Genomic DNA, 21,977 nt, shown 5'->3' with positions numbered 1-21,977 from the left:
AGAGCTTCGTTACAGGCGCAATGCGGGTGTAGGGAATGTAAGAAGCAATGGCGACGGTCGACTACTCAAGCGGCTGAAATTGACTCCACTTTGACCAAAGAGAAGCTTCCGAGGTACTTGACGCCAAATTTATTCATTTAGTCACGTGACACGGTTCAGAATTTTTAGTGACGTCGTTCTATTGTTTTCCTCGAGTAGCTTGCAACTAGGTCAGCACGGTGACCTAGTGGGTGGTACAGTCCTTGGGTTCGGGTTTCGAATCTCATTTACGTGTTACTTGTACTTTTGTGGATTACTTCTTTACTCAGCCATTAATATATATTGACACACTTATATCGGAAAAACTAAATGTTTGCTAAAAAATCGTAGTTTTTTTTATCTTTAGGCCAAAATAATAATTATAATAGTATTTTCGCGTCTGTAGTTTAAATCTTGGTGTCATTCAATGTGCTGTGTAAATACCTATTAATGATATTTATTCTGTATTATTAAAAAAAATCAAATACCCAAGCTTCCCTGTACAGAATGGAGTAGGAAAATGTTTTTTCACAATATAGCCTAAATGTGTGTATTTAATCTCTACTGTTCAGAAGCCGATCACCCAATTGCAAAATGGACTGCACATCCCCTTCAATTGTCCCATCACCCTCCGCCACCCCGCTCGCCGCCAAGCAGAGGGACGCAGGCACCAAGACGGCAGGGTCCCCCCTGACCCCGGCCATCCTCTCCAACCTGGGGAAGGCCACCATGCGTGGAATCCGCAAGTGTCCGAGCTGCGGCGTCTACAACGGGACTCGGGGCCTCAGCTGCAAGAACAAACTGTGTGGGATATCGCTCCGGGATGCCTCCCCGGGGTCCCGAAAGGGCGGCGTGGAGGTGGTCCAAGTGATTGTTGACAGCGAGAAGCGAGACGGGAAGGAGCGGGACCATGACGGAGAAGGCGGCACCCAGGTCTGTGGGAAATATGCCATTTATTTTTCAATTTTTTTATTATCAAGTGGGAAAAGAGCCAACCCCTGTGTGGAAATACAGGTATTTTCCATCTGCCAGCGAGGACGAGGATCTGCCCGGCAGGGCTTCGTGGAGCTGGCCCCTGCCCTCTCCACAGGTGAGGGAGACCCCCTGCTCTCTGAGATGAACATGGGTCGCTGCTACGTGCCAAACTGCGGACAAGGTTCGAGGTCTGACCAATTTGATTCCAGCGCACCCGACGCTCTCTGCGCCCACATCAAAGCCGCTGTCGAGTGCTGCCGTTCCGCCACGCCCCTCAGCGTCAAAAGCTCCGCCCTCGAGGGGTTGACGGTCTCCTCGCAAACCAAGGAGGAGCTTTGGAGCCTGGCCACCAAATCCCCGGGGCCTCTCGTCCAGCGGGTATCCGGGGACACCCTGGTGGTCAAATGTTGCCCGGATTCCGTGCACCCTCTGGGGCTTCTTCATCTGACCATCGGTAGCGGCGGGGGAACACCCGAGCAGGGGAAAGGAGGCGGAAAGGCTCGAGGGGTGACGTTTCACTGCGCCTGCGGCCCCCGTAGGGCCGAGGACACGGGCGCCGTTGAGGACTCGGACCCTTTGCAACCGTGCTTGCACTTCTACGCTTGCTTGTGCGCCTTCGCCAGCGACGAGAAGCTGGCGTCAGAGTTTGCCACGTTGATCAACTCCGCGACAACTGGTACGAGCAACCTAGCTTCTTAAGTAGGATTATTATTCCCACAATATAGTTCATTTGTACTTCTTGGATGTTTTTGAAACATACCCTTTCCCATCCTGGTTTTGCAGTCTCGCCGACGCCAAGCGGCAGAGTCCTGGTTCCTTGCGAGAGGCCCTCTTCGCTACCCACGGAGCCAAGCAAATCTCTTCACAAGGCCAAGAAACCACGCACAGATGAAACACTTTTGAGTACGATTGCAAAACATTTCGAGTTTCTCCTAGTTCCCGGTACCATATCGGTCATGTTTCAGGTGGTGGACAAGTGGTGGACGAGGCCTCTGTCTCCATGGGTTTCCACCAGTGGCTTGCCAGCGTCACTGAGAGGATCCAACAGACAATGCATTACCAGTTTGATGGTAGGTAATGCCACATACAATTTAAAAAAATCCTATTTCGATTTTCAATGCAAACCTGCAAATAAACAAACATTGGTGAGTATTACTTTTGACAAAAAGCTTCCTCAAATGTATTACTGGCCTGGGTGCACAGAATTTACCGGGAAAAAAAGAGAATATATTCTTTGTTGAATTTTCGTATTTCCTTACAGGGAAACCTGAGCCTCTTGTGTACCACATTCCACAACACTTCTTCAACGCCCTTCAGCACCGTCTATCGCTTGGCTCCAAGAGTCGTCTGCCCAACGTAACCACAGGTGCGCAAGCACGCCGTCTCGACTTGTTCAGCGAGATTAGCCCAAACTTAATGCCCAACCATGTCCACTTCAGTGCTAGCAAGGAACGACATTGTCCCTCAGGGCTCTTCTTCCAAGTACACCTGGCACATCACCAACTTAACAGAAGTCAAACGGATCTTCGACACCCCTGAGGTAAACACCAAAGTCCAATGTTGTCGAAAAATTGAGTGAATTAAATGCTCAAAATATTTTTTTTCTAACCCTCTACATTGCAGTTCAGTTGTATTTAACTGAAACTACAATTTTCTTTAATATATACTAAGGGTGTGCGATATGACAATATTAGATCATTGAGATCCTCAACATGTTGACAATAAACGAGCTGTGACAGCTACTCTTTAAGTTATCCATTGATTTCGGACACTTCAAACGTCTGCCCCAATTCCCTTTGTCGAGATAGTGTCCCTATCCCGGTACTCGGAGAGCCAAGTACTCTTTGACCTGTAAAATGATTGAGTGACTGGGGTCTAACGGTTTGGTCTCTGCATCTGATCCCCGCCCACCAGTTGCAGCTGGACCTCACTCAGAGTTTCGTCCGGAATGTTGATGGTTCCTACTCGCGCTTTCAATGTCAGCAACCTCCAGATGGATTAAGGACAGATCGGACGCCGCCCATTCGTCCCATGGAGCTCCAGACGTTCCTTAAAGTTGGTGAGGTGTTTGTTTTCATTTTAACATTACAATCCTGGCATGCATCATACCATTTTTTTGTCTTTGGTTGTTCTAGGACCTGGCTCAGAAGATCTAAAAGAGCCTGGCCCCTTGGTCATTGAATGGACCCCCGATGTGCTCCCTCGATGCCACGTGGGAGAGCTCAGGATTCTCTACCAGTTCGGACACCAGATGAGTGGACAACAGCTGGAATGGACAGAGAAAGATGGCTGCGTCAAAAATGAGACTTCAGTGTCAAGTTAAAAAATAAATAAAACATATTTGTACATTTGTACGTGAACTCATGTACATGTATGTAATATTATATACCCTTCAAACAGCGGTGGTACGTGAATTTCCTAGCGACGCCTTCAGTGAATCAATCCAACCCTCAAAAACTATTTTATGACTATAAAACCTCTACTGCAAGTAGAGCTTGCGACACATAAAAAAATCATCAATAATAACCTCATACAATTGAAATATTATTTCGGAATATAGCCATATTTTACTCACCAAAAATCCTTTTGAGTTTTGTGGTCTTGATGCTATAAAACAGTACGTATTCCAAATGTTTTGTGTGCACAATATTGAGATTTTTCGCACATCAAACCTTTTTTTGCAGGAATGATTATAGAAGTTCTTTTTGGTGTATTATTTTATGTAATGTGTAGATAAAAAATGTTTTGAACATGTTATGAAATTGTAAAAAGAATTTAAATTCTTGCATAAATCCGTAATCCATAAATTGTTTGATCTTTTTGCCGTTTCAATTGCAACTTTTGAAAGAGAACTCAATGATTAAGAAAAATATACTACTAGTGTATAGTGGCGTTCTTTTTGGCACCAAGAGGGGGCTGTTCTTCAAGTTCCATCGCTCCCGGCTCTTCGTTCCCTTTTCCCGGCCTCACCTACGACTCCTCCCCGGTTCCTCCTCCACCTCCATCCAGCGACTTTTCCCAGACTTTCAACTCTCGGCACGAAGTTTCCGGGTCCCCGGACCTTCGTCGCGGAGGTGGCGGGCGAAAGGGGTGGAGAAGGACAGACACCGACACCGTGGAGATGGGCGAAGCGGCCGAGCTACCGTTACCTCCGCCGGTACGGGTGACCGAGTGCCCCCGCGGGAGTAGGTGAGTCCGTCCCAGCTGGAGCTCGTGTCCCGGTATCCGGGCTGGCCTCTTGCTCATTTAGGCTTCTTGTTTGTATTGTTTCTGCGAGACTTTCCATGACAAGTTCGATACGAGTCATTCGCTTTATTTGCGGGGGGTATTTTGTGGCAGTTGTGAGGGGGACAACGACGCTCCGAGTAGCCGGAGAAGGCCGACTCATCTCCGGCTGTCGAAGTCGGAGGGAAGCAAGTCGCCATCCAGTCAGGTGGCTTCACTTCATTTTTCTCCACCAATCACACGGAACTAAATACATAATATGCATTGGGGGGAAAACACGGGTCTATGAAAGTTATACTATGTTTCCACAGAAAAAACATACCAAATTTAGATTAAGATTTTGATTAAGTACAAAGATAATCATCTGCTCTCATTCAAATTTACTTTTTCCCTTTGTTTTGGATGATCAAATATATAAATATGAATCATCTAAATATAACAATACTTTCCAGTATGGCACTTCAACATCTGATTTGGATCAGTTGTTATGCTTTTTTATATTTATGTACCTTTGTTATAGATTTATTGATTATTATGTTACTACTATTTATAATCGGTTGTCCATTCGTCTTGGCAACCCTATTTTCCATTATTTTATCTTCTTCCAGCTGTCCAAAACAAACTCGCAGTTTCACAAATTGTTCAAGGAAGTGAGCAGAGACGAGGTGCTCACACAAAGTACGTTGGCCGCCTTGGCAAACAAACAAAAAAAGCTGTTTTTTTTCCCGAATGCCAGCCTTTTTGAATGTCCCCCGTCCCTCCGCGTTGCCAGGTTACACATGTGCCCTGCAGAGAGACATCTTGTACCAAGGCAAAATGTTTGTCTCTCCAAACTGGATCTGCTTCCACTCCAAAGTCTTCGGCAGGAACACGAAGGTACGACGGGGTCTCTGGGTGAGCGCTTCCCCGAAAAACTCGGGTAACCAATCACAGATCGCCATCCGAGCCGCATCCGTGACATTCATCAGGAAGACCAAAACAGCGCTTCTTCTGCCCAACGCGCTGGTGATCGAAAGCTCACGGGAGCAGGTGATTGGACACCTCTCGACGTCAATGGCAGCCATTGACGTCGATGGGTGTCCGATGCATTTTTGTTTTGTTTTCCCAGCACGTCTTTGTGTCCTTTCTGTCCCGGAACACCACCTACAATTTCTTGAGGTCCATCTGTGTCCACCTGGAGGTCTGGATGATTCGCTGCTAGTCTTCCAATAAGTGAATTTACGAGCCGTGAAAACTTTTCAGGTGGAGAAAACATGCAGCAGCCACGTTGCCTCCTGCGAGAACAACTTTGGAGTCGAACGCCTGCCTCTGGTCTGGAATGTTTTTGTTTGTTTCTTCTCTTCCATCTCCAGAAAGAGGAGCCCTTGTTCTCAGCGGTAGGCCCTTTGTATAATATTCCTGTGTATGCTCGCCAGGACTTTTCCCAGAGTTTCTCTGACTTGGACGGCGTGGTGCGACAGGAAATGGAGGTGGAGAGTAGTAGCAGCTCGGGTTCGCAAACTCCGGATTGTGACAAAATGGCTGGTGAGTGATGGAAGTAGTGCCTGAATTCATGAGTTTATGGTGAATTTTTTACGGACGATAGTGTGATCCCGATTACCAATACCTAGAAACCATACTTTTTTAAAAACTTGTTTTTAAATGACTAAATACCTGGCAACCATACTTTTTTAAAAACATTTTTTAAATGACCAAATACCTGGCAACCATACTTTTTTAAAAACATTTTTTTAAATGACTAAATACCTGGCAACCATACTTTTTTAAAAACATTTTTTAAACGACTAAATACCTGGCAATCATACTTTTTTAAAACATTTTTTTAAATGACTAAATACCTGGCAACCATATTTTTTTCAAAACAACATTTTTTTTAAATGACTAAATTATTATTTTTGGCTCATTCTGCATTTTTCAACCGGCAGAATTTACAGGCCTCCCCGGCACGTTTGTGTGTGGAGAAGTGTCGGTCCTCGCAGATGTCCATCTCCAGCCGGGCCAAAAGAGCCGAAGCAAAAACGGTACTGTCCTACTAGGAGACTCCTTCAGCCCGACTTTGAATTCACGCCCTGCACGTTTGATTACAAAGGAGTATCCAAGTCTATTGTGACGAAGATAAACGCAAACAAAGCCTGGCCTCACACGACTTTGCTCCCCGTCCTGTTAATATATTTGTTTTTGTGAGTATGCCGGTCACCGCTTGCAACCATTGTTGTGGAGCTTGTTTATTAGACTTTGCTTTTTCACCTGGCCGGAACAGAGTCGGCGTACTGGTGTTGTCCTCCTGTTACATGGCTTTGAAAATGGCTGCCCTAGAACATCGGTTGAACGCCGCACTGACCACCTGGGATCGTGTGCACGGCGGGTACGAGGACGATGAATGAATGATGAATGCTCATAATGACATTTAAAGCTCCACCACAAAGTGTACAAATAGCAACAACAAACATAACCACAAATAAATAATAACGAATAAATAAGCAATAAATAAATAAGTAGTTAACAACATAAATTAGTGCACAAATAGCAACAAACAAACAAATGAACAGATAAAAATTCAATAAATAATAATAAATAAATAGGTAGTCAATGTAATAAATACTAAGTAGTAGTCAATGTGAATAAGTGGTCACATCAATTAGTAGGTACAAAGTGACTAGAGTGGTTTTTATTGTTATTAGTATGTAATTGTGCAACAAAATTGAGGAGCACTTCTGTTTACAGTGGCAAATAGTAAAGATATACACATTTTTGAATATTTCTAAATTAGAACAAAAACGTAATAAAGTGGAATTTTGCATTAGTAGTAGTTGCATAGTTTGAGATATGAGGATTATGGTTCTTGGAGGAAAAAAAAACTTTATAAACAGCAGCCACTGAACTAAATGAGTTCAAATGTGAGTTTAAAAAAAGTCTGATTTTGCATTAGAAACTCATTAACTCAATGATCGGTATTGAAAGCGAGATGTCCAATCTATTTGAAGTGGAAAAGGTTGCAACCTCCTGTACTATACAAACGGATGTGGCCAAACTTTTTCCCTTATGATTTCAATTAAAATAAATAAATAAACACTGTTTGCAGAAATACAGCAAGTCCCCAAGATACCGAAGTCTTTGGCGAACTCTCCACCAGCCTCATTAAGCTCGAGAAGGTTGGTCTATTTCCGATATTGTCGATTGAGTGTAATTTTTTTCTGGTGACTACCATTGTTTTTGTTCTTAGATTCAAAGAAACCTCCAGAAACTTCTTGATGAAACCTGAAAAAAAAAGACATAGTGACCAATGATCTTCTCCTCTCAGGCTCATGTGATTGTACATTTAGTGTGTATTTAGGCACTTAACGTATTGTCTGTCATTTGATGTCTGTTGTTTTTACATTTTTCAAGTGCCTTTAAATAATGTGTATTTATTATATTTGACATCGTTTAACTATTTTTTTGATTGTTGTTTCTTTACAGACATGTCCTTGTTGTTTCAAATGTATATTTACATTGACATTTCCTTTCCAAAAGTCAACTTGTAACATCCAAGTATTTGTGGTTTTTATGTAAAGTTGCACTAAAAATGATTTAACCAAAGTTGAAAATTCTCTTTGGGTTCAAATCCAGGTCGGTCCACCTGTGTGGAGTTTGCATGTTCTCCCCGGGGCCTGCGTGGGTTTTCTCTGTGTACTCCCAATATACTTTTAAAATTCCTTTTTAAATGAAATGAATGACATTTATGATTAAACCATTGCCGACCATTGATAGCAGAAGACATCCAATTCCTTTAAACTGGGAGGACTGGCTGGGAATACTCGTGTTTCACTCCCATTGACGGCGCTAGACGTCCAATTCATTTTCACTGGGAGGGTCACCCCCCAGTGGCGCCAAAATTGGGATAGACCAAACCATCTCCAGAAATTGCATTTACTTATTAGCCCCCCCCCCCCTTTATTTGTGATCATTTGGTCTGTCTCCCGCCGGCTGACGTCACAACGGCGGCGGCGCGAGGATGAAAGCAATGGCGTCCATGGACGAAAACAGCCGCCGCTGCCGGAGCGCTCGTCCGAGTTATTGTCGTTATGTGGCGGAAGGAAGAAACCCGCCGACGGCGAGCTTTTGAACAGCGTCGAGTGGTGCCTCGGGACAAGAACGGGCCGGCCATGGCGGCTCATTAAGACTACAAGAGCAAAGCGGGCAGCTGGTAAGCGTGAGGGGAGATTTTTTTTTTCTCGTCTTCTCTCTCCTCCGGGTACCACTTGGTCTTCTTGTGGTTGGTGGAAGAAGCTATGTAGCAACGAGGAGACAATTGGAGGCGACATGTTAACTAAAAGACTGCGGGAGAAGCTACTCAAATATTGGACCTCGTTTCTTCCATGTTGACGTTTAAACGCCAGGTGTTCGTTCAATGGCAAATTAACACTGAGTAACGTTGAATATTAGGGCTGTGTCGTCCGTTTTACGATACCATACAATATGATATAGGTTCTTTAGGTCATGATATAATGTACTAATAATATATAACATGTAATAAAAATATAATAGGTATAATATTACTAGTTTTCAATGGATTGCATTATGATATTATCGGGGTTGCCAGATTGGGCGTTGTTCCCGCTAAAAATATTGGGCTACATCTGACAAAAGTTTCGGGAGGAACCATACTGAATTTTTAAACAGTTAAACTCACATGTCCGACGTGCCGTTTTCAAGCCGAACATCCTTTAAAAAAAAGTCGTAAAATGAATAAACGTTAACGTGTCCCCCTACGCAGGTGTGAATACGAGTGATCGTAAAGCATGGCGGCCCAGGACCCTTCGCCCCCCTCGTCCATGGAAAGCAACAAGCCGGGTTACCCCAAGAAGATCCTGGGCAACAAGCTGGAAGACAAGCATCTGTGCAAGTGCTGCCACAACATCCTGAGACGACCCTTTCAGGCGCAGTGCGGCCATCGCTTCTGCTCGTACTGCTTCAACCTAGCCATTAGGTGAACCAACAAACAAGTTTTACAGTAAAATTTTGTAGCGTTTTGGTAGACTCTCATGACAAAAACTTCAAATGATTCATTTCCATTATTCAAATTCCTATCTGCTTTTGTTTTAGCAATGGACCGCAGAAATGCAATGCTTGCATCAAGGAGGACATTTTCGAAGAGGCCACGTCAGTCCTGAAACAAGGATGTGTGAGTACATGATCAGTTGAAAATCTGCCACATACACACTTTAAAATAGTTATGTTTTTAAAAACCAGGTATATAAACTAAGAAAGTGACAATTCAATCATATTTTGTGAAATGGTTCAAATGATAGGACACTGACAGGAGTGACTTAACTGGGCGCAATGACATGTTAGCTTGTTGCATTCCATCTTGGCTAAAATGATACTGTATGATAGTGTATTTGTAAATGACTAATATTTGGGCTGTGTCATATATATTTTTTGTGATGTATTATTATATTTACAGCTACACTGAAAAACAACAAAAGAAAAATAAAGTTTTGTTGGTCCACTTGTTTTTGCTAGCATGCAAAGATTCTATTCCTAGCGTTGGCATTTCTTCTATTCGAAGGTTCCCAAAGGTATTTTAACATGTTTATCCATTGGCAAGTTAAGTTAAAATGTAATAAAAAGTGGATAATGAGATGAGAAGTTAAGTTAATAGCTCTCTAGTCCATTTGAACTATGAGGGCTAACAGTGAATGAACATTTGTAGATTCCCTAAAATGAATTAAAATTAAAATCAATCTTTTTTGGACATTCTCGAAGGCTTTTCCCGACAACGCCGTGCGGCGGGAAGTGGAAAACCTGGCGGCGGCATGCATTAACGAAAACTGCTCATGGAGAGGATCTATCAAAGAGTATGAGGTAAGCGGTCAGCATTTATAAGAAGTATCATTATGACATTTTGCAGACCGAGTACTACAGTATGTCGGAGTATTTCTCTAAACACGTTTCCATAACACGCGTATACAGTAAACATGTTTCACGTGTCTCAGTTGAATCACGAGGGAAAGTGCGAGTTCATGATCGTCCCGTGCCCGTCCTGCAAGGAGCGCATTCGCTTCAACGAACAGGAGCGGCACAGCGAGCGCGAGTGCCCGGAGAGGACGCTCAACTGCAAGTACTGCAAGGAACCCTTTCACTTCAAAAACATCAAGGTGAGAAAACCTCAACTTTTTTAAGGGGATATTCAAAGGCGGATTTGAAATCTTGTTCATATTGGCTTAACCCTTCAAGGGGCGCTCATTTAACTCAGTGGCTCCCATTGGAGACCTCCAATCCAATAACGACACTCACCAGAGTCTACGTTTTTTGAATGTTGGCACACCAGGCCCACGATGAAATCTGCCCCAAATACCCGATGATCTGCGAGGGTTGCGCTAAGAAGAAGATACCCAGGGAAAAGGTAAGCGGTTATCTCTCAGGCTTTCCCGTTCGACACCTGACGTTTGTCTCATCCCCCAGTACGTGGATCACATCAAGTTCTGCAGCAAATTCAGGATGCCGTGTCGCTTTCACGTGGTGGGCTGCGACATGTCGGTAAGTGAGTCCATCCACCTCTTCGGCATGGGGGCGACAATATATCGAAATGTCAGATGGCAACTGGGCGTCCGTAGGTGGAGAAGGAAAAGACCCACGAGCACGAACGCGCCTTCGCCTACGAGCACCTGAACCTGCTGCTGCACTACATCATGGGTATGAAGGTGAGCATGGAGGGGCTGCAGCCCCAGGGACTGGAGGTGGCGGGACACAAACTGGTGGAACTGCAGCAGTCCCTCAGGGAACTGGAGGCCCGGGTCTCCAAGCTCAGCACCACCTCCTCCTCCTCCTCCTCGTCCGGGCATCCCGTGCAGGGAGCCGCCGCCTCCTCCTCGTCCTCCTGCGGATTGGGCCCGCCGGCCCAGGGTCCCCTGCCCCTGCCCCCGCCTCCCGTCCTCTCCGTGTCCACCTCTTTCACGCCGTTGCCCAGCTCGGTCGGCGCCGCCCTGGAGCTTCAGCTCCACAGCGAGAAGACCAAGGTGGCCGAGCTGGGCCGCCGCTGCGCCGAGCTGGAGGTGAAGGCTGGCACCTTCGAGAACGTGGTGTGCGTCTTGAACAGAGAGGTGGAGCGTTTCGCCACCACCATGGAAGCCAGCAACCGACAGCACAAGTTGGACCAGGACAAGATCGAGGCCCTGAGCAACAAGGTCAGCCTGGTGGAACACCACCACATTTATTCTTCACCGTTAATCGCAATTTACTCGGCTTTTGGCCTTCATACTGTACGCTTAGACTGTGCGGTTGGTCTTGCAGGTGCGCCAGTTAGAGAGGACGGTGGGTCTGAAGGACTTGACGGTTTCGGAGATGGAGGGTCGACTGAGGGAGATGTCCGCCACGACGTTTGACGGCGTCTTTGTGTGGAGGATTTCAGATTTTGCCAAAAAGAGACAGGACGCCGTCGCTGGTCGAGCCCCTGCCATGTTCTCGCCAGGTATGAAAATGGTTGACATCATTACGCGTATTCAATTTCTTCCAGTTTTTTACCTCACTTATTTACAGACCTCCAGAAAGTAAGAACATTCTCAGTGCCACAAATACCACTAATGGTATCCAAGGTCCCTCTAGTGCAGGGGTAGGGAACCTATGGCTCGGGAGCCATATGTGGCTCTTTCCATGGGGGCATATGGCTCTCCACTAACCTGTGAGGTAAAATATGGAAATCATTGGTGAGAGAGCTGAGTCCCGAACACAATAAGAGCGTCACTGCGGTGTCGACACTACCTGTACCCCTACTTTAATCATAATTTAGTTTTTTATTACTCTTCTGCATGCATGACATCATTGATACTGATTTATTAGCCACAGCATAACAACGTTGTCAAAAGAATTCAGAGACTTTTTGTATGTTAAAAGTGATGAAATGACAAAAAAATAAAAAATCACACTTTCATATATTTTTACTTTTCAATTCCGAGAATGGCTCTCAAGAAATAACATTAGAAAATATGAATTTTTTTATGGCTCTCTCTGTCAAAAAGGTTCCCGACCCCTGCTCTAGTTGTATGTGAAACATTTATTAATTAAAAGTTCACCCCCCCCAAGTACAGTTCAGGTGTATTGAACTAAAATACAAAAGGTTCACATTTTTCAGAAATGTTTGTTTTCAAATATTCATGTCTTTTAACTGCGTTCCTATGAGGACAGACGGGACATAGTATATAATTCATGACTTTTACGCCACTTTCCGTCTGGTTCCTCAACAGCATTCTACACCAGCAAGTACGGCTACAAGATGTGTCTGCGGATCTATCTTAACGGGGACGGGACGGGGCGCGGCAGCCACTTGTCCTTGTTCTTTGTAGTGATGCGAGGAGTTAGCGACGCCTTGCTAAAGTGGCCCTTTAACCAGAAGGTATGCTAAAGGGAGTGAGTGAACCACCCTCCATCGTAGAACTTTTTCCGAATTTTTTCTCCTCCCCCTCCAGGTGACACTGATGCTGCTGGACCAGAGCAACAGGGAGCACATCATCGACGCCTTCCGCCCCGACGTCACCTCGTCGTCCTTTCAGCGGCCCGTGAGCGAGATGAACATCGCCAGCGGCTGCCCGCTTTTCTGCCCGCTTTCCAAACTGGACGCCAAAAACTCCTACATCCGCGACGACACCATCTTCATCAAAGCCATCGTGGACCTTACCGGGCTCTAGAAGGTGCGGGGTCATACCAGGTGCTCACTTTTGATGACCACACCAGGGTCTCTCGTTTGAGTCCCGAGTTAATCCCTCCGGGGTGCCGCCGTCTTGTCCTTCTGCCGCTCGGAGGAGTTCAAAATGTATGCCCGAGTGAAAATGTTTCCTACAGGAGAGGCGCTTTTTTTCTCACGCGTCGACAAAGGACACCGACGGGACAACGAGGACCGAGCGGCTAAGTCGGGCGTATCGTCGTGGCGGTAGTGGATTCGGGGCGGTGAGATCTTCCGTTTCTTTGTCTTGAGATTGTCGGTGTCGTGAGGCTCTCTGTCGGGTCTCGTGGTGAGTACATTTGTCTAGACAAACGTGGAGTTTTGTGATCAACAAGGCTTACCCCCTTTTGGTTTGCCCCTGAAGCGCCATGTGTACGCTCGCTGCGTAACAAGGGCGTTGTCGTAAACTCTCACTTTTAGATTTCAGTGGTTCTCAAACTAGGGTCTCCGGCGGGCCTGAAAAATCTTTTTTTACTTTTTAATATTTGTGGCAGGGCCACTTAAGAGCGTCTCAACTCACTTAAATAGCTTCTTGGTACAAAATACTACAAAATGATAGTATAATGGGAACCTCCCAATAAAATTCCAATGCGAGCCTCAGGTTAATGATCACCTCACAATATGGTGGCACAACAATTATGGATCTATGGGTTAGAAAATCAATCTACTATATTTTACCATACAATTATTACAGCGAAATTAAAAGCTAGTTCCAAGTGGAAAAATAACGTGTAAAATATCTGTTCAGGAATGACAGAGGAGTCCAGGCAATTTTGGTTAGTGTCCTCCACAAAAAATGTATCATAGCAATGTGTAGTTGTTGTTAGGATCATGAAATGGTCCTTGGGAAAAATATTTTCCAGTAAGCAGTTTCTGGACCCCAAAAGTTTGAGAACCCTTGTAAAGTTCATTTTCGTTCCGACTCGCGGCAGGGGGGAGGGGGGTTAGATACCGGTGCTTTGGTACATCTGTGGAAGATAAAGTGGAATTAGCGAGGTGTCCGAGGCGCAGCCTGACAGTGTTTTTTTTTTTCTTCTTGAGGCCCCCTCCACCTCTTCCTCCCCCCTTGCGATTATGCTCGCTGGCTCGTATCTCGACAGGTGGCGCTGTTCCATTCCCTCCCACGCCCACCCCCGCTCACCAAGAGTAGGAACGTCATTTTGTTGTGCGTCCAAATGTGATGTACGCGGCGCTAGCTGAACCGGCGTACTGCTGTGATTCTAATAGTGAATACTGTTTAGTGGGTGCAATTGTACAGAAAGAGAAACTCAAAACATGAACGTTGGTGAACCCTCCATATTTATTATTTTCCATATTAACTCATTCAATACCAGGGATATATTTATTCTGGATCTAAATTTCAATATGGATATTTTTATTTTGTCATCAAGATTCTTGTTTTAGACCATTTTTAAAAGGAAGCCACTAATCTTAGAAAAAAAGTATGAGTTGGAAAGACCGATTTGATTTGTTCTTTATTAACATAAGCTCGTTAAACCCAGTTTTTAAGAATCTGAAGACATACTCATGTTCTACTTTTAATTACTGAAGAAAAAGATAAAGTTGGCCAACTTTTCGACTTTAATTTGGTAAGACACAATATTTTCTTGGCCTTAAAAGGCCTCCACAAAATGGCGGGGATTGAATGAGTTAAATATCCCATAACTATTACCACAAAATAATTGCTCTAGCTGTTATTTCAATGGCTGCCATTGAGCATCTTTCAGTGTCATTGACGCCGCTCGACATCCGGTCCATTGAAACGGGAGGAATGGTAGCAATGAGCTGGAACTCTTTGAGTTTCTTCTCATCGCCGCACAGTCGCACCAGTCTATCGCCGAGGGAGGGCCTCCTCCCACCCTCTAAATTTGATCGGATCGAACGTCTATCGGCGTCAATGACAAAGAGTTAAAGAGCAATCTGGACTCAAGTTTCCCATCCTACGTTTTGCAGGCGCCTCCCCTCGAAGTTGCCTGACTTTTTTCTGGAATCTTCTGTTAAGGTACCGTTCACGTTCACGTTGGGGGGTTCACTCGATACACTCTTGTGTGATTTCAAATGTACAGAAAGCGAAATGACCTTTGTTGTGCTTACGAACTAGACGTGGACGCTCACGTTCGCGACCACAGTGCGGCTGGCCTGTTTTTAAACCAGTCTCGACCGGTATTGAAGCCTCTCTGTGCATGGGAGGCTTTAATTGGTAAATCACGTCAAGCAGCCGCACGCCGGTTTATGCTGACGTGAATGCCTTTATTTCATATTTGTTTGGAAGTGAATACGGTAGAATAGCTATTATGTTATATCTGGCCGGGTTTGTTTCAAGAAGCCGGCCTAGACCACTGGGGAACAGAGTTAGGTCTAGAAATTGAGGTCTTCTCTTTCATGTCAATTTTTTTAACCGTAGGATCCCCTGCTTTCTTCATAAATTATTCAAAATCCTGTAGGTGAGATCAAGGGTTGGTTGTCACAAGTTTAAGTCTTAACATGTCTGAGCTTAGTTGTAATTCATTTTATTACAGGGATTTTGGGGCGATGATTTATTCTCACAAATAAGGACCAGTAACAAGAATACTATGGTAATGTTACCATTATATTCAAACACATTTACAATGTTGGTTCAACACAACGAAACACAAAAATGTGAAGACCTAATTTGTAAAAAATGACCTGACCCCAATTGTTGTGACACGCAACAGTAAAAACAATGTAGATTTTAATTATTTTTTATTGGCGCAATTTTGATTGTCATTGCCAATATAGGTGACAATCAACCTCGTTCTCCCCTACTTTTCAAGTGTATAATGGTTTTATAAAGCTTTCAAATATTGACATTATCATATTTTCAACTACTGAAAAGGAGAACCAAGGAAATTGTGGAGAAAAAAAGAAATAGAAACAGAAATTTAAAAAATCCCTCCAATTATTGCCCCCCTCAAAAATCTAATCACTAACTACATTTATTAATCACCAAGCCAATTCATTAGTAATCACCTTAAAAATGTCACTCAACCTAACTTTCCCAAATTGTTCCTCAGCGTAGTCTTTATAGCAATATATGAATATATATTTTTCATATCATAAATCTATATATAAAATATTTATAGCCGTGTGGACACGCACAAGCTGTTATAATAAGAATAGTATTATCGAATACGCTATTAATTCTATATCTATGATATCAATTTTTTAATATTTTTGTTGTTGTTGAAGATGGTTTAAACAGGCCAGATTCGATTCCATTCCACGCGGCGCGAGTCCTTCTCGAGTGCAATATGACATTTGAAGGGTTTTACAGGGGTCACGCGTGACTTATTTCGCCTTTGTTTACATTGCGCCGAGCAGCTTTTGAACTTTTACTGTATAAATATGCTTGTGAAGCCGATGCATTTGATGAAATTGTGCTCTATGTGCATTTATACTCTTAGCTGAAGAAAAAGGAGCATGCCGCCCGTAACATTACACGTGAGAAAACACAAAATATACACAGTAATAACCTTTTGTGTCATGCCAAACTCAAATATTACCTCCATGTTGTATTGCAAGGTGTTTTATTTGTGTCTTTTATGCCTCTACATAGGTTGCCAAATGGTTATTTAAACTTGAGCTGCTGTTTGTGTCTTGTAGTAAATTGTGTATGTGAATACGACGGTCACTGCTAGCATCAGAAGATATAAAAAAAATAATAATAATCAAGTGCCCATCTATAAAGTACCATCATATTTATTCCCCTAGAATCTGAATGTTAACCCTTTACACTACTGAAGAAAAACGCTTACAATGCAGTTGACTAGAAGCAACTTAGATTTTTTGCGCACTTTGCATTAGTTGTACGATTTAAACAGGGTATTTTTATTCTATTTGTGTACCTTAAAGAGCCATACAAGTATTAAGCTGTTGATATTTGGTGTTACCGCATAAGGAAAAAAAAAATGCAGTCTGAAATAAAGTTTGATAAGCTTGAACATGTTATATTGTTTGGCATTTTTTCCGCTTTGATGGAATTATCGATTCTAGTAGTGACAGTTCCAGTTTGGTTGGTTACCTTTTGCTTTTAGTTTAGAATGGGGGTGACAATTTGCACTTTTCGACATATTAAAAGTTACTCCACAATCCTCGCCGCCGACTTCCTATTGCCTTTAATCCTCTCCGACTCTGACCCGTTTGCGAAAAGCAGGCCAGCCCCCGAGGTGCTGTCGATACATAATTAAAAACAGGATACTGGCAGCTCCCTCGCACCCTGCTCCATTTAACATATGTCCTATTCATCCTCAAAAGTCTTGATAAAATATTCCAATTTACTGCGCCTTTGTCAACGAGGATAAACCATGCTCTCGTTTCTGTGTTTTTCAGCAGCGACAAAGACAGTTGGTGCCTGACAGAAAAGTGTTTCTGGGTTGTTTGAAAGGGTTAGGTGAGTGCTCCCCTTCAAGTGAAAGTTTTGGTGGTGATAGTTTATTCAAAATTCGTCTTGAAAATAGCCATTTTTAGCACCTTTTGAAAAAATGCTCATCAAAGACACGGTAAGGGACTTCATTAACACATAGCTCGTAAAATTGTGTTCACCAAAGTGACCCATTTGTTGCCTTATTAGGACTATTGATTTTTTTAAAAATCCCTCCAAACCTAGTTCAGTTCAATTTGCTCCTAGAGGCGATGGCCGCTCACGGATCAGCTTTGCCGGAAACCCCAAAAAATGTAGGGGAAACCTCCGGGGACAGAACAGCGAGCCCCTCCTCTCATTCTGGACCTTTTGGGGGCGTGGCTCCCCATCTTGAGGAATAAGAATTTACATTCACAGCCAGATTAATGTAAGTAAGCATTTGATTTGTGTGTACTATTAGTTTAACATGAGAATTCTTGATTTGTTGTCAAAATGTTCGAATTTAGGATTTACCTGTTACTTACTGTTCAACACTGTCCTACAATCAACAATAATACAGAGTTGAAACTTTTCAGATCTAAGAACAAAGGTCAAGCGACAGCAAAAATTCAAGAAAAATCCAGGCTAGTATTGCGATACGGTACAATATGAGTATATATTTGGAGATATTACAGGAAACTTCTGATTACATTCTGTGCAATTCTCGATCATAATTCTTGCTGATGTTGGGAACGTTAACACAACGTTGTTTAAATTAACGCAGACGGGTTTACATGGCGAGGCCTTCGGTAGCCAGACTATTGTAACATCATCCCTGGCATTAAAAACCGGGCCTGAACATTGTTATTTTAACCGAAAATGTTCAAGCCAAGTATATTATTCATGACTACTATACGAGGTCCACTGAAAAACCTTGTTTTCGGAAAATCCTCGTCCCTACGACCCACTTGCTCTTCCACTTTACTGTGACTGGCAACAAAAATCGTCCATCCATCTTAATGAGGAACGCAGGCCGAGCCAAAGTCCTAAACAAACACTTCACATCTTGGAGCCATCATTAAGGTGCCTCCTGCCGATAATTCTTCAGCGCTTTAAACACAAAATAGGTCCTTATTAGTTCATGTTGGCGTCCTTATTCCTGCTCTGTGCGTATTTCCCCGCCAGCTGTTTCTCAATTTAATGTCTTAATATTAGTTACCAATATGGCACCTCTATAAACCATGCTCTAGAGCAGGGGTGTCAAACTCGGGTTGGTTCACGGGCCGCATTAACGTCAACTCCATTTCATGTGGGCCTGACCATTTTAGATCTAATATCTAGATTTTTATTTTTTTTAAATTGGATTAAAAGAACTGGATCAGAAGGCCTAAATAGTCCGTTTTTATAGATCTAAAACAATGTTTATTTGAGCTTTTTTTTTTTCTCTTAGTAATGGAAAATGTCTTTTAAACATGTTTTTTTTATTTCAAATGGAAACAAAATATATTTTTAAGTGGAAAATGGAAAATATTTAAATATTTATTTTTAAATTTTACAAAATGCATTTTGAACTAAAAATACAAAAGAAGAAAATTGGATTAAAAAAGTTGCAATAATTGTTTTTAAAAAGGGCAAAATCAGGAAATGTAATGTACATAATCTATAATCATTTGAATTAGATCCTAAAACAGAAAGTCGGCACTCATGATTTACTTTCTCGGGCCGCACAAAATGATGCGACGGGCCAGATTTGGCCCCCGGGCCGCCACTTTGACACTGGTGCTCTAAAGAGAAAACTTTCTGCAACTCCTGTATGTTACAAGTGCAATTAGTGCATTGGAGTCAGGTGCTTCTCACAGCACAACCCCCACAACGGGACGGCTTGAGCCAAAAGCTGCCCTCACCGACACCGACCCAACCCCCGTTGATTCAACTTTGTCACCTATGTCTATGCTGAATGCTTTGGAAAACACTAAGCAGCCAGTTGAAGACTTTTTTTTGGGACCTATTTCAAACATGGGCCATCAAAGCACAAACTTTTGACCATTGAAGAGCAAGCGAACCGCCTCGAAGAAATTGAAGCATTGGACATATGAAGGAAAACGTAGCATCCCATAAGACTAGGCATTTATTTAACAGGGCTGGGCAGACTAAAATAAGGGCCACAGTGAGTGCTTTGGCTTCAACCTCTAAAGAGCAAAGCTTTCCACAATACTAGTGTCCTGCAAGTGCAATCAGTGGATTGCTGTCAGGTGCGTCTCGCAGCACAACCCCCGCTGGTTCAACTTTGTCAGCTCGGTCGGTGCTGGATGACTTGACCCAAAAGATGCCCCCACCGACACCGACCCAACCCCCGTTGATTCAACTTTGTTACCTATGTCTGTGCTGAATGCTTTGGAAAACACTAAGCAGCCAGTTGAAGACTTTTTTTTTGGGACCTATTTCAAACATGGGCCATCAAAGCACAAACTTTTGACCATTGAAGAGCAAGCGACCGCCTCGAATAAATTGAAGCATTGGACATATGAAGGAAAACGTAGCATCCCATAAGACTAGGCATTTATTTAACAGGGCTGGGCAGACTAAAATAAGGGCCACAGTGAGTGCTTTGGCTTCAACCTCTAAAGAGCAAAGCTTTCCACAATACTAGTGTCCTGCAAGTGCAATTAGTGGATTGCTGTTAGGTGCGTCTCGCAGCACAACCCCCGCTGGTTCAACTTTGTCAGCTCGGTCGGTGCTGGATGACTTGAGCCAAAAGCTGCCCCCACCGACACCGACCCAACCCCCGTTGATTCAACTTTGTCACCTATGTCTGTGCTGAATGGTTTGGAAAACACTAAGCAGCCAGTTGAAGACTTTTTTTGGGACCTATTTCAAACATGGGCCATCAAAGCGCAAACTTTTGACCATTGAAGAGCAAGCGACCGCCTCGAATAAATTGAAGCATTGGACATATGAAGGAAAACCTAGCATCCCATAAGACTAGGCATTTATTTAACAGGGCTGGGCAGACTAAAATAAGGGCCACAGTGAGTGCTTTGGCTTCAACCTCTAAAGAGCAAAGCTTTCCACAATACTAGTGTCCTGCAAATGCAATTAGTGGATTGCTGTCAGGTGCGTCTCGCAGCACAACCCCCGCTGGTTCAACTTTGTCAGCTCGGTCGGTGCTGGATGACTTGAGCCAAAAGCTGCCCCCACCGACACCGACCCAACCCCCGTTGATTCAACTTTGTCACCTATGTCTATGCTGAATGCTTTGGAAAACACTAAGCAGCCAGTTGAAGACTTTTTTTTTGGGACCTATTTCAAACATGGGCCATCAAAGCGCAAACTTTTGACCATTGAAGAGCAAGCGACCGCCTCGAAGAAATTGAAGCATTGGACATATGAAGGAAAATGTAGCATCCCATAAGACTAGGCATTTATTTAACAGGGCTGGGCAGACTAAAATAAGGGCCACAGTGAGTGCTTTGGCTTCAACCTCTAAAGAGCAAAGCTTTCCACAATACTAGTGTCCTGCAAGTGCAATTAGTGGATTGCTGTCAGGTGCGTCTTGCAGCACAACCCCCGCTGGTTCAACTTTGTCAGCTCGGTCGGTGCTGGATGACTTGAACCAAAAGCTGCCCCCACCGACACCGACCCAATCCCTGTTGATTCAACTTTCACCTAGAGCACAGGTGTAAAAGTGGCGGCCCGGGGGCCAAATCTGACCCGCCGCATCATTTTGTGTGGCCCGGAAAAGTAAATCATGAGTGCCAACTTTCTGTTTTAGGATCAAATTAAAATTAAGACTATAGATGTGTATTAAATTTCCTGATTTTCCCCCTTTTAAATCAATAATTGTCATTTTTTAATCCATTTTTTCTGTGTTTTTAGTTCAAAAATCATTTTGTAAAATCTAAAAATATATTAGTAAAAAAGCTAAAATAAACATTTTTTTTTTAGATCTATAAAAAACTGAATATTCAGGGTTTTTAATCCAGTTCTTTTAATCCATTTATTAAAAAAAATCTAAATATTATATCTATAATGGTCCTGGCCACGTGAAATCAAGTTGACGTTAAAGCGGCCCGCGAACCAACCCGAGTCTGACACCCTTGACCTAGACTTTTTGTGCTTCTTTAGGTGAACAAGTCAGGAAATAGTGTAGTTTGTTGCTTTCCCCCCCAACACTGGGAACCAAATTCAGCTCCCTTTTCCAAATTGCATCTGACATTGAATACTACTTTACTAAATACTACATTTGTTGGCCATCCTGCAATGAAAAGCGACAAATCCACTTAATCTGTCCTTTCTGACCAATTGAACAGTTGATTAAAAGAGGATTTATATGCCCCCCCCCCCGCCATATAAATCCTCTTTTTAAAATTGTCTTCTGTGCAAATGCAAACCAGCTGATTAGAACTGTTGCATTAAGAGTGCACTCCGTTTAAGTCTTCTCAAATTAACCCCTTAAAGCCTGAATTTCCATTTAACTCTGCCATTAACAACAATTGAAGACCAAGTGGATTGGACGTCAATGTAAGCTAATGAATTAATACTTAAGAATAATAACAGATAAATAAAAATCGGGCCTGATCCGCATCTAAAATTTCTAGGCCCGTCAAACACTCTCCAATATGGCCGTCAATGAGCTAACATGTAGTTAACGTTGACGTGGGCAGCTTCTGTACAGGCCAAGTCTGACGTCACCATCTT

The 21,977-nt window shown here is 43.3% G+C and overlaps 3 protein-coding genes across 11 annotated transcripts; all 3 read left to right on the top strand.

Annotated features, from left to right (window-relative positions):
* Positions 1-18: 18 nt before the first annotated feature.
* c16h2orf42 (chromosome 16 C2orf42 homolog) lies at positions 19-3,347 on the top strand. The gene is made up of 9 exons (XM_077622782.1): positions 19-113; positions 591-951; positions 1,033-1,669; positions 1,777-1,896; positions 1,959-2,063; positions 2,255-2,359; positions 2,433-2,533; positions 2,908-3,052; positions 3,129-3,347. Exons 2-9 carry the CDS (start codon positions 613-615, stop codon positions 3,314-3,316), a joined length of 1,740 nt encoding a protein of 579 aa, XP_077478908.1. The 5' UTR covers positions 19-113; positions 591-612; the 3' UTR covers positions 3,317-3,347.
* Positions 3,348-4,010: 663 nt separating this feature from the next.
* Positions 4,011-7,935, top strand: LOC144090939 (GRAM domain-containing protein 2B-like). Of its 3 annotated transcripts, XM_077622871.1 has the most exons (13): positions 4,011-4,182; positions 4,333-4,426; positions 4,827-4,896; positions 4,991-5,094; positions 5,152-5,247; positions 5,327-5,398; positions 5,461-5,529; positions 5,634-5,742; positions 6,144-6,239; positions 6,308-6,398; positions 6,479-6,583; positions 7,301-7,370; positions 7,442-7,935. In XM_077622871.1, the coding sequence occupies exons 1-13, from the start codon at positions 4,115-4,117 to the stop codon at positions 7,478-7,480; spliced, it is 1,083 nt and encodes a 360-aa protein (XP_077478997.1). In that variant the 5' UTR covers positions 4,011-4,114; the 3' UTR covers positions 7,481-7,935. The 3 variants fall into 3 exon arrangements, with proteins under 3 accessions (XP_077478997.1, XP_077478996.1, XP_077478998.1); XM_077622870.1 differs by having other exon boundaries at positions 4,991-5,247; XM_077622872.1 differs by lacking the exon at positions 4,333-4,426 and having other exon boundaries at positions 4,038-4,182; positions 5,461-5,742.
* Positions 7,936-8,195: 260 nt separating this feature from the next.
* On the top strand, positions 8,196-17,718 carry LOC144090938 (TNF receptor-associated factor 2-like). 7 transcript variants are annotated; one of them, XR_013305549.1, is made up of 14 exons: positions 8,196-8,404; positions 8,975-9,187; positions 9,304-9,382; positions 9,967-10,065; positions 10,197-10,358; positions 10,532-10,606; positions 10,666-10,740; positions 10,818-11,387; positions 11,494-11,671; positions 12,444-12,592; positions 12,666-13,143; positions 14,873-14,921; positions 17,270-17,330; positions 17,568-17,718. XR_013305549.1 is itself a non-coding variant. In XM_077622869.1 (12 exons), the coding sequence occupies exons 2-12, from the start codon at positions 9,000-9,002 to the stop codon at positions 12,882-12,884; spliced, it is 1,728 nt and encodes a 575-aa protein (XP_077478995.1). In that variant the 5' UTR covers positions 8,196-8,404; positions 8,975-8,999; the 3' UTR covers positions 12,885-16,881. The 7 variants fall into 7 exon arrangements, 3 of the variants coding, with proteins under 3 accessions (XP_077478995.1, XP_077478994.1, XP_077478993.1); XR_013305548.1 differs by having other exon boundaries at positions 12,666-13,695; XR_013305547.1 differs by having other exon boundaries at positions 12,666-14,921; positions 17,270-17,325.
* The last annotated feature ends 4,259 nt before the right edge of the window (positions 17,719-21,977 follow it).

The sequence above is a fragment of the Stigmatopora argus genome, chromosome 16 (assembly GCF_051989625.1).
Source record: "Stigmatopora argus isolate UIUO_Sarg chromosome 16, RoL_Sarg_1.0, whole genome shotgun sequence".
In the NCBI taxonomy this organism is placed as follows: Eukaryota; Metazoa; Chordata; class Actinopteri; order Syngnathiformes; family Syngnathidae; genus Stigmatopora; species Stigmatopora argus.
Note: the sequence above shows the minus strand (reverse complement) of the source record. Positions and strands in the feature narration are given on the sequence as shown.

Coding starts and splice junctions, on each gene's coding strand:
- c16h2orf42 (XM_077622782.1), top strand. CDS start 613: ATGGACTGCACATCCCCTTCAATTGTCCCATCACCCTCCGCCACCCCG. Junction 1,670..1,776: donor GATCAACTCCGCGACAACTG/GTACGAGCAACC, acceptor CTGGTTTTGCAG/TCTCGCCGACGCCAAGCGGC. Junction 1,897..1,958: donor CACAGATGAAACACTTTTGA/GTACGATTGCAA, acceptor GTCATGTTTCAG/GTGGTGGACAAGTGGTGGAC.
- LOC144090939 (XM_077622870.1), top strand. CDS start 4,115: ATGGGCGAAGCGGCCGAGCTACCGTTACCTCCGCCGGTACGGGTGACC. Junction 5,248..5,326: donor TCGAAAGCTCACGGGAGCAG/GTGATTGGACAC, acceptor TTGTTTTCCCAG/CACGTCTTTGTGTCCTTTCT. Junction 6,240..6,307: donor AAAGAGCCGAAGCAAAAACG/GTACTGTCCTAC, acceptor TTGATTACAAAG/GAGTATCCAAGTCTATTGTG.
- LOC144090938 (XM_077622868.1), top strand. CDS start 9,000: ATGGCGGCCCAGGACCCTTCGCCCCCCTCGTCCATGGAAAGCAACAAG. Junction 11,672..12,443: donor CCCTGCCATGTTCTCGCCAG/GTATGAAAATGG, acceptor GTTCCTCAACAG/CATTCTACACCAGCAAGTAC. Junction 12,593..12,665: donor AGTGGCCCTTTAACCAGAAG/GTATGCTAAAGG, acceptor CTCCCCCTCCAG/GTGACACTGATGCTGCTGGA.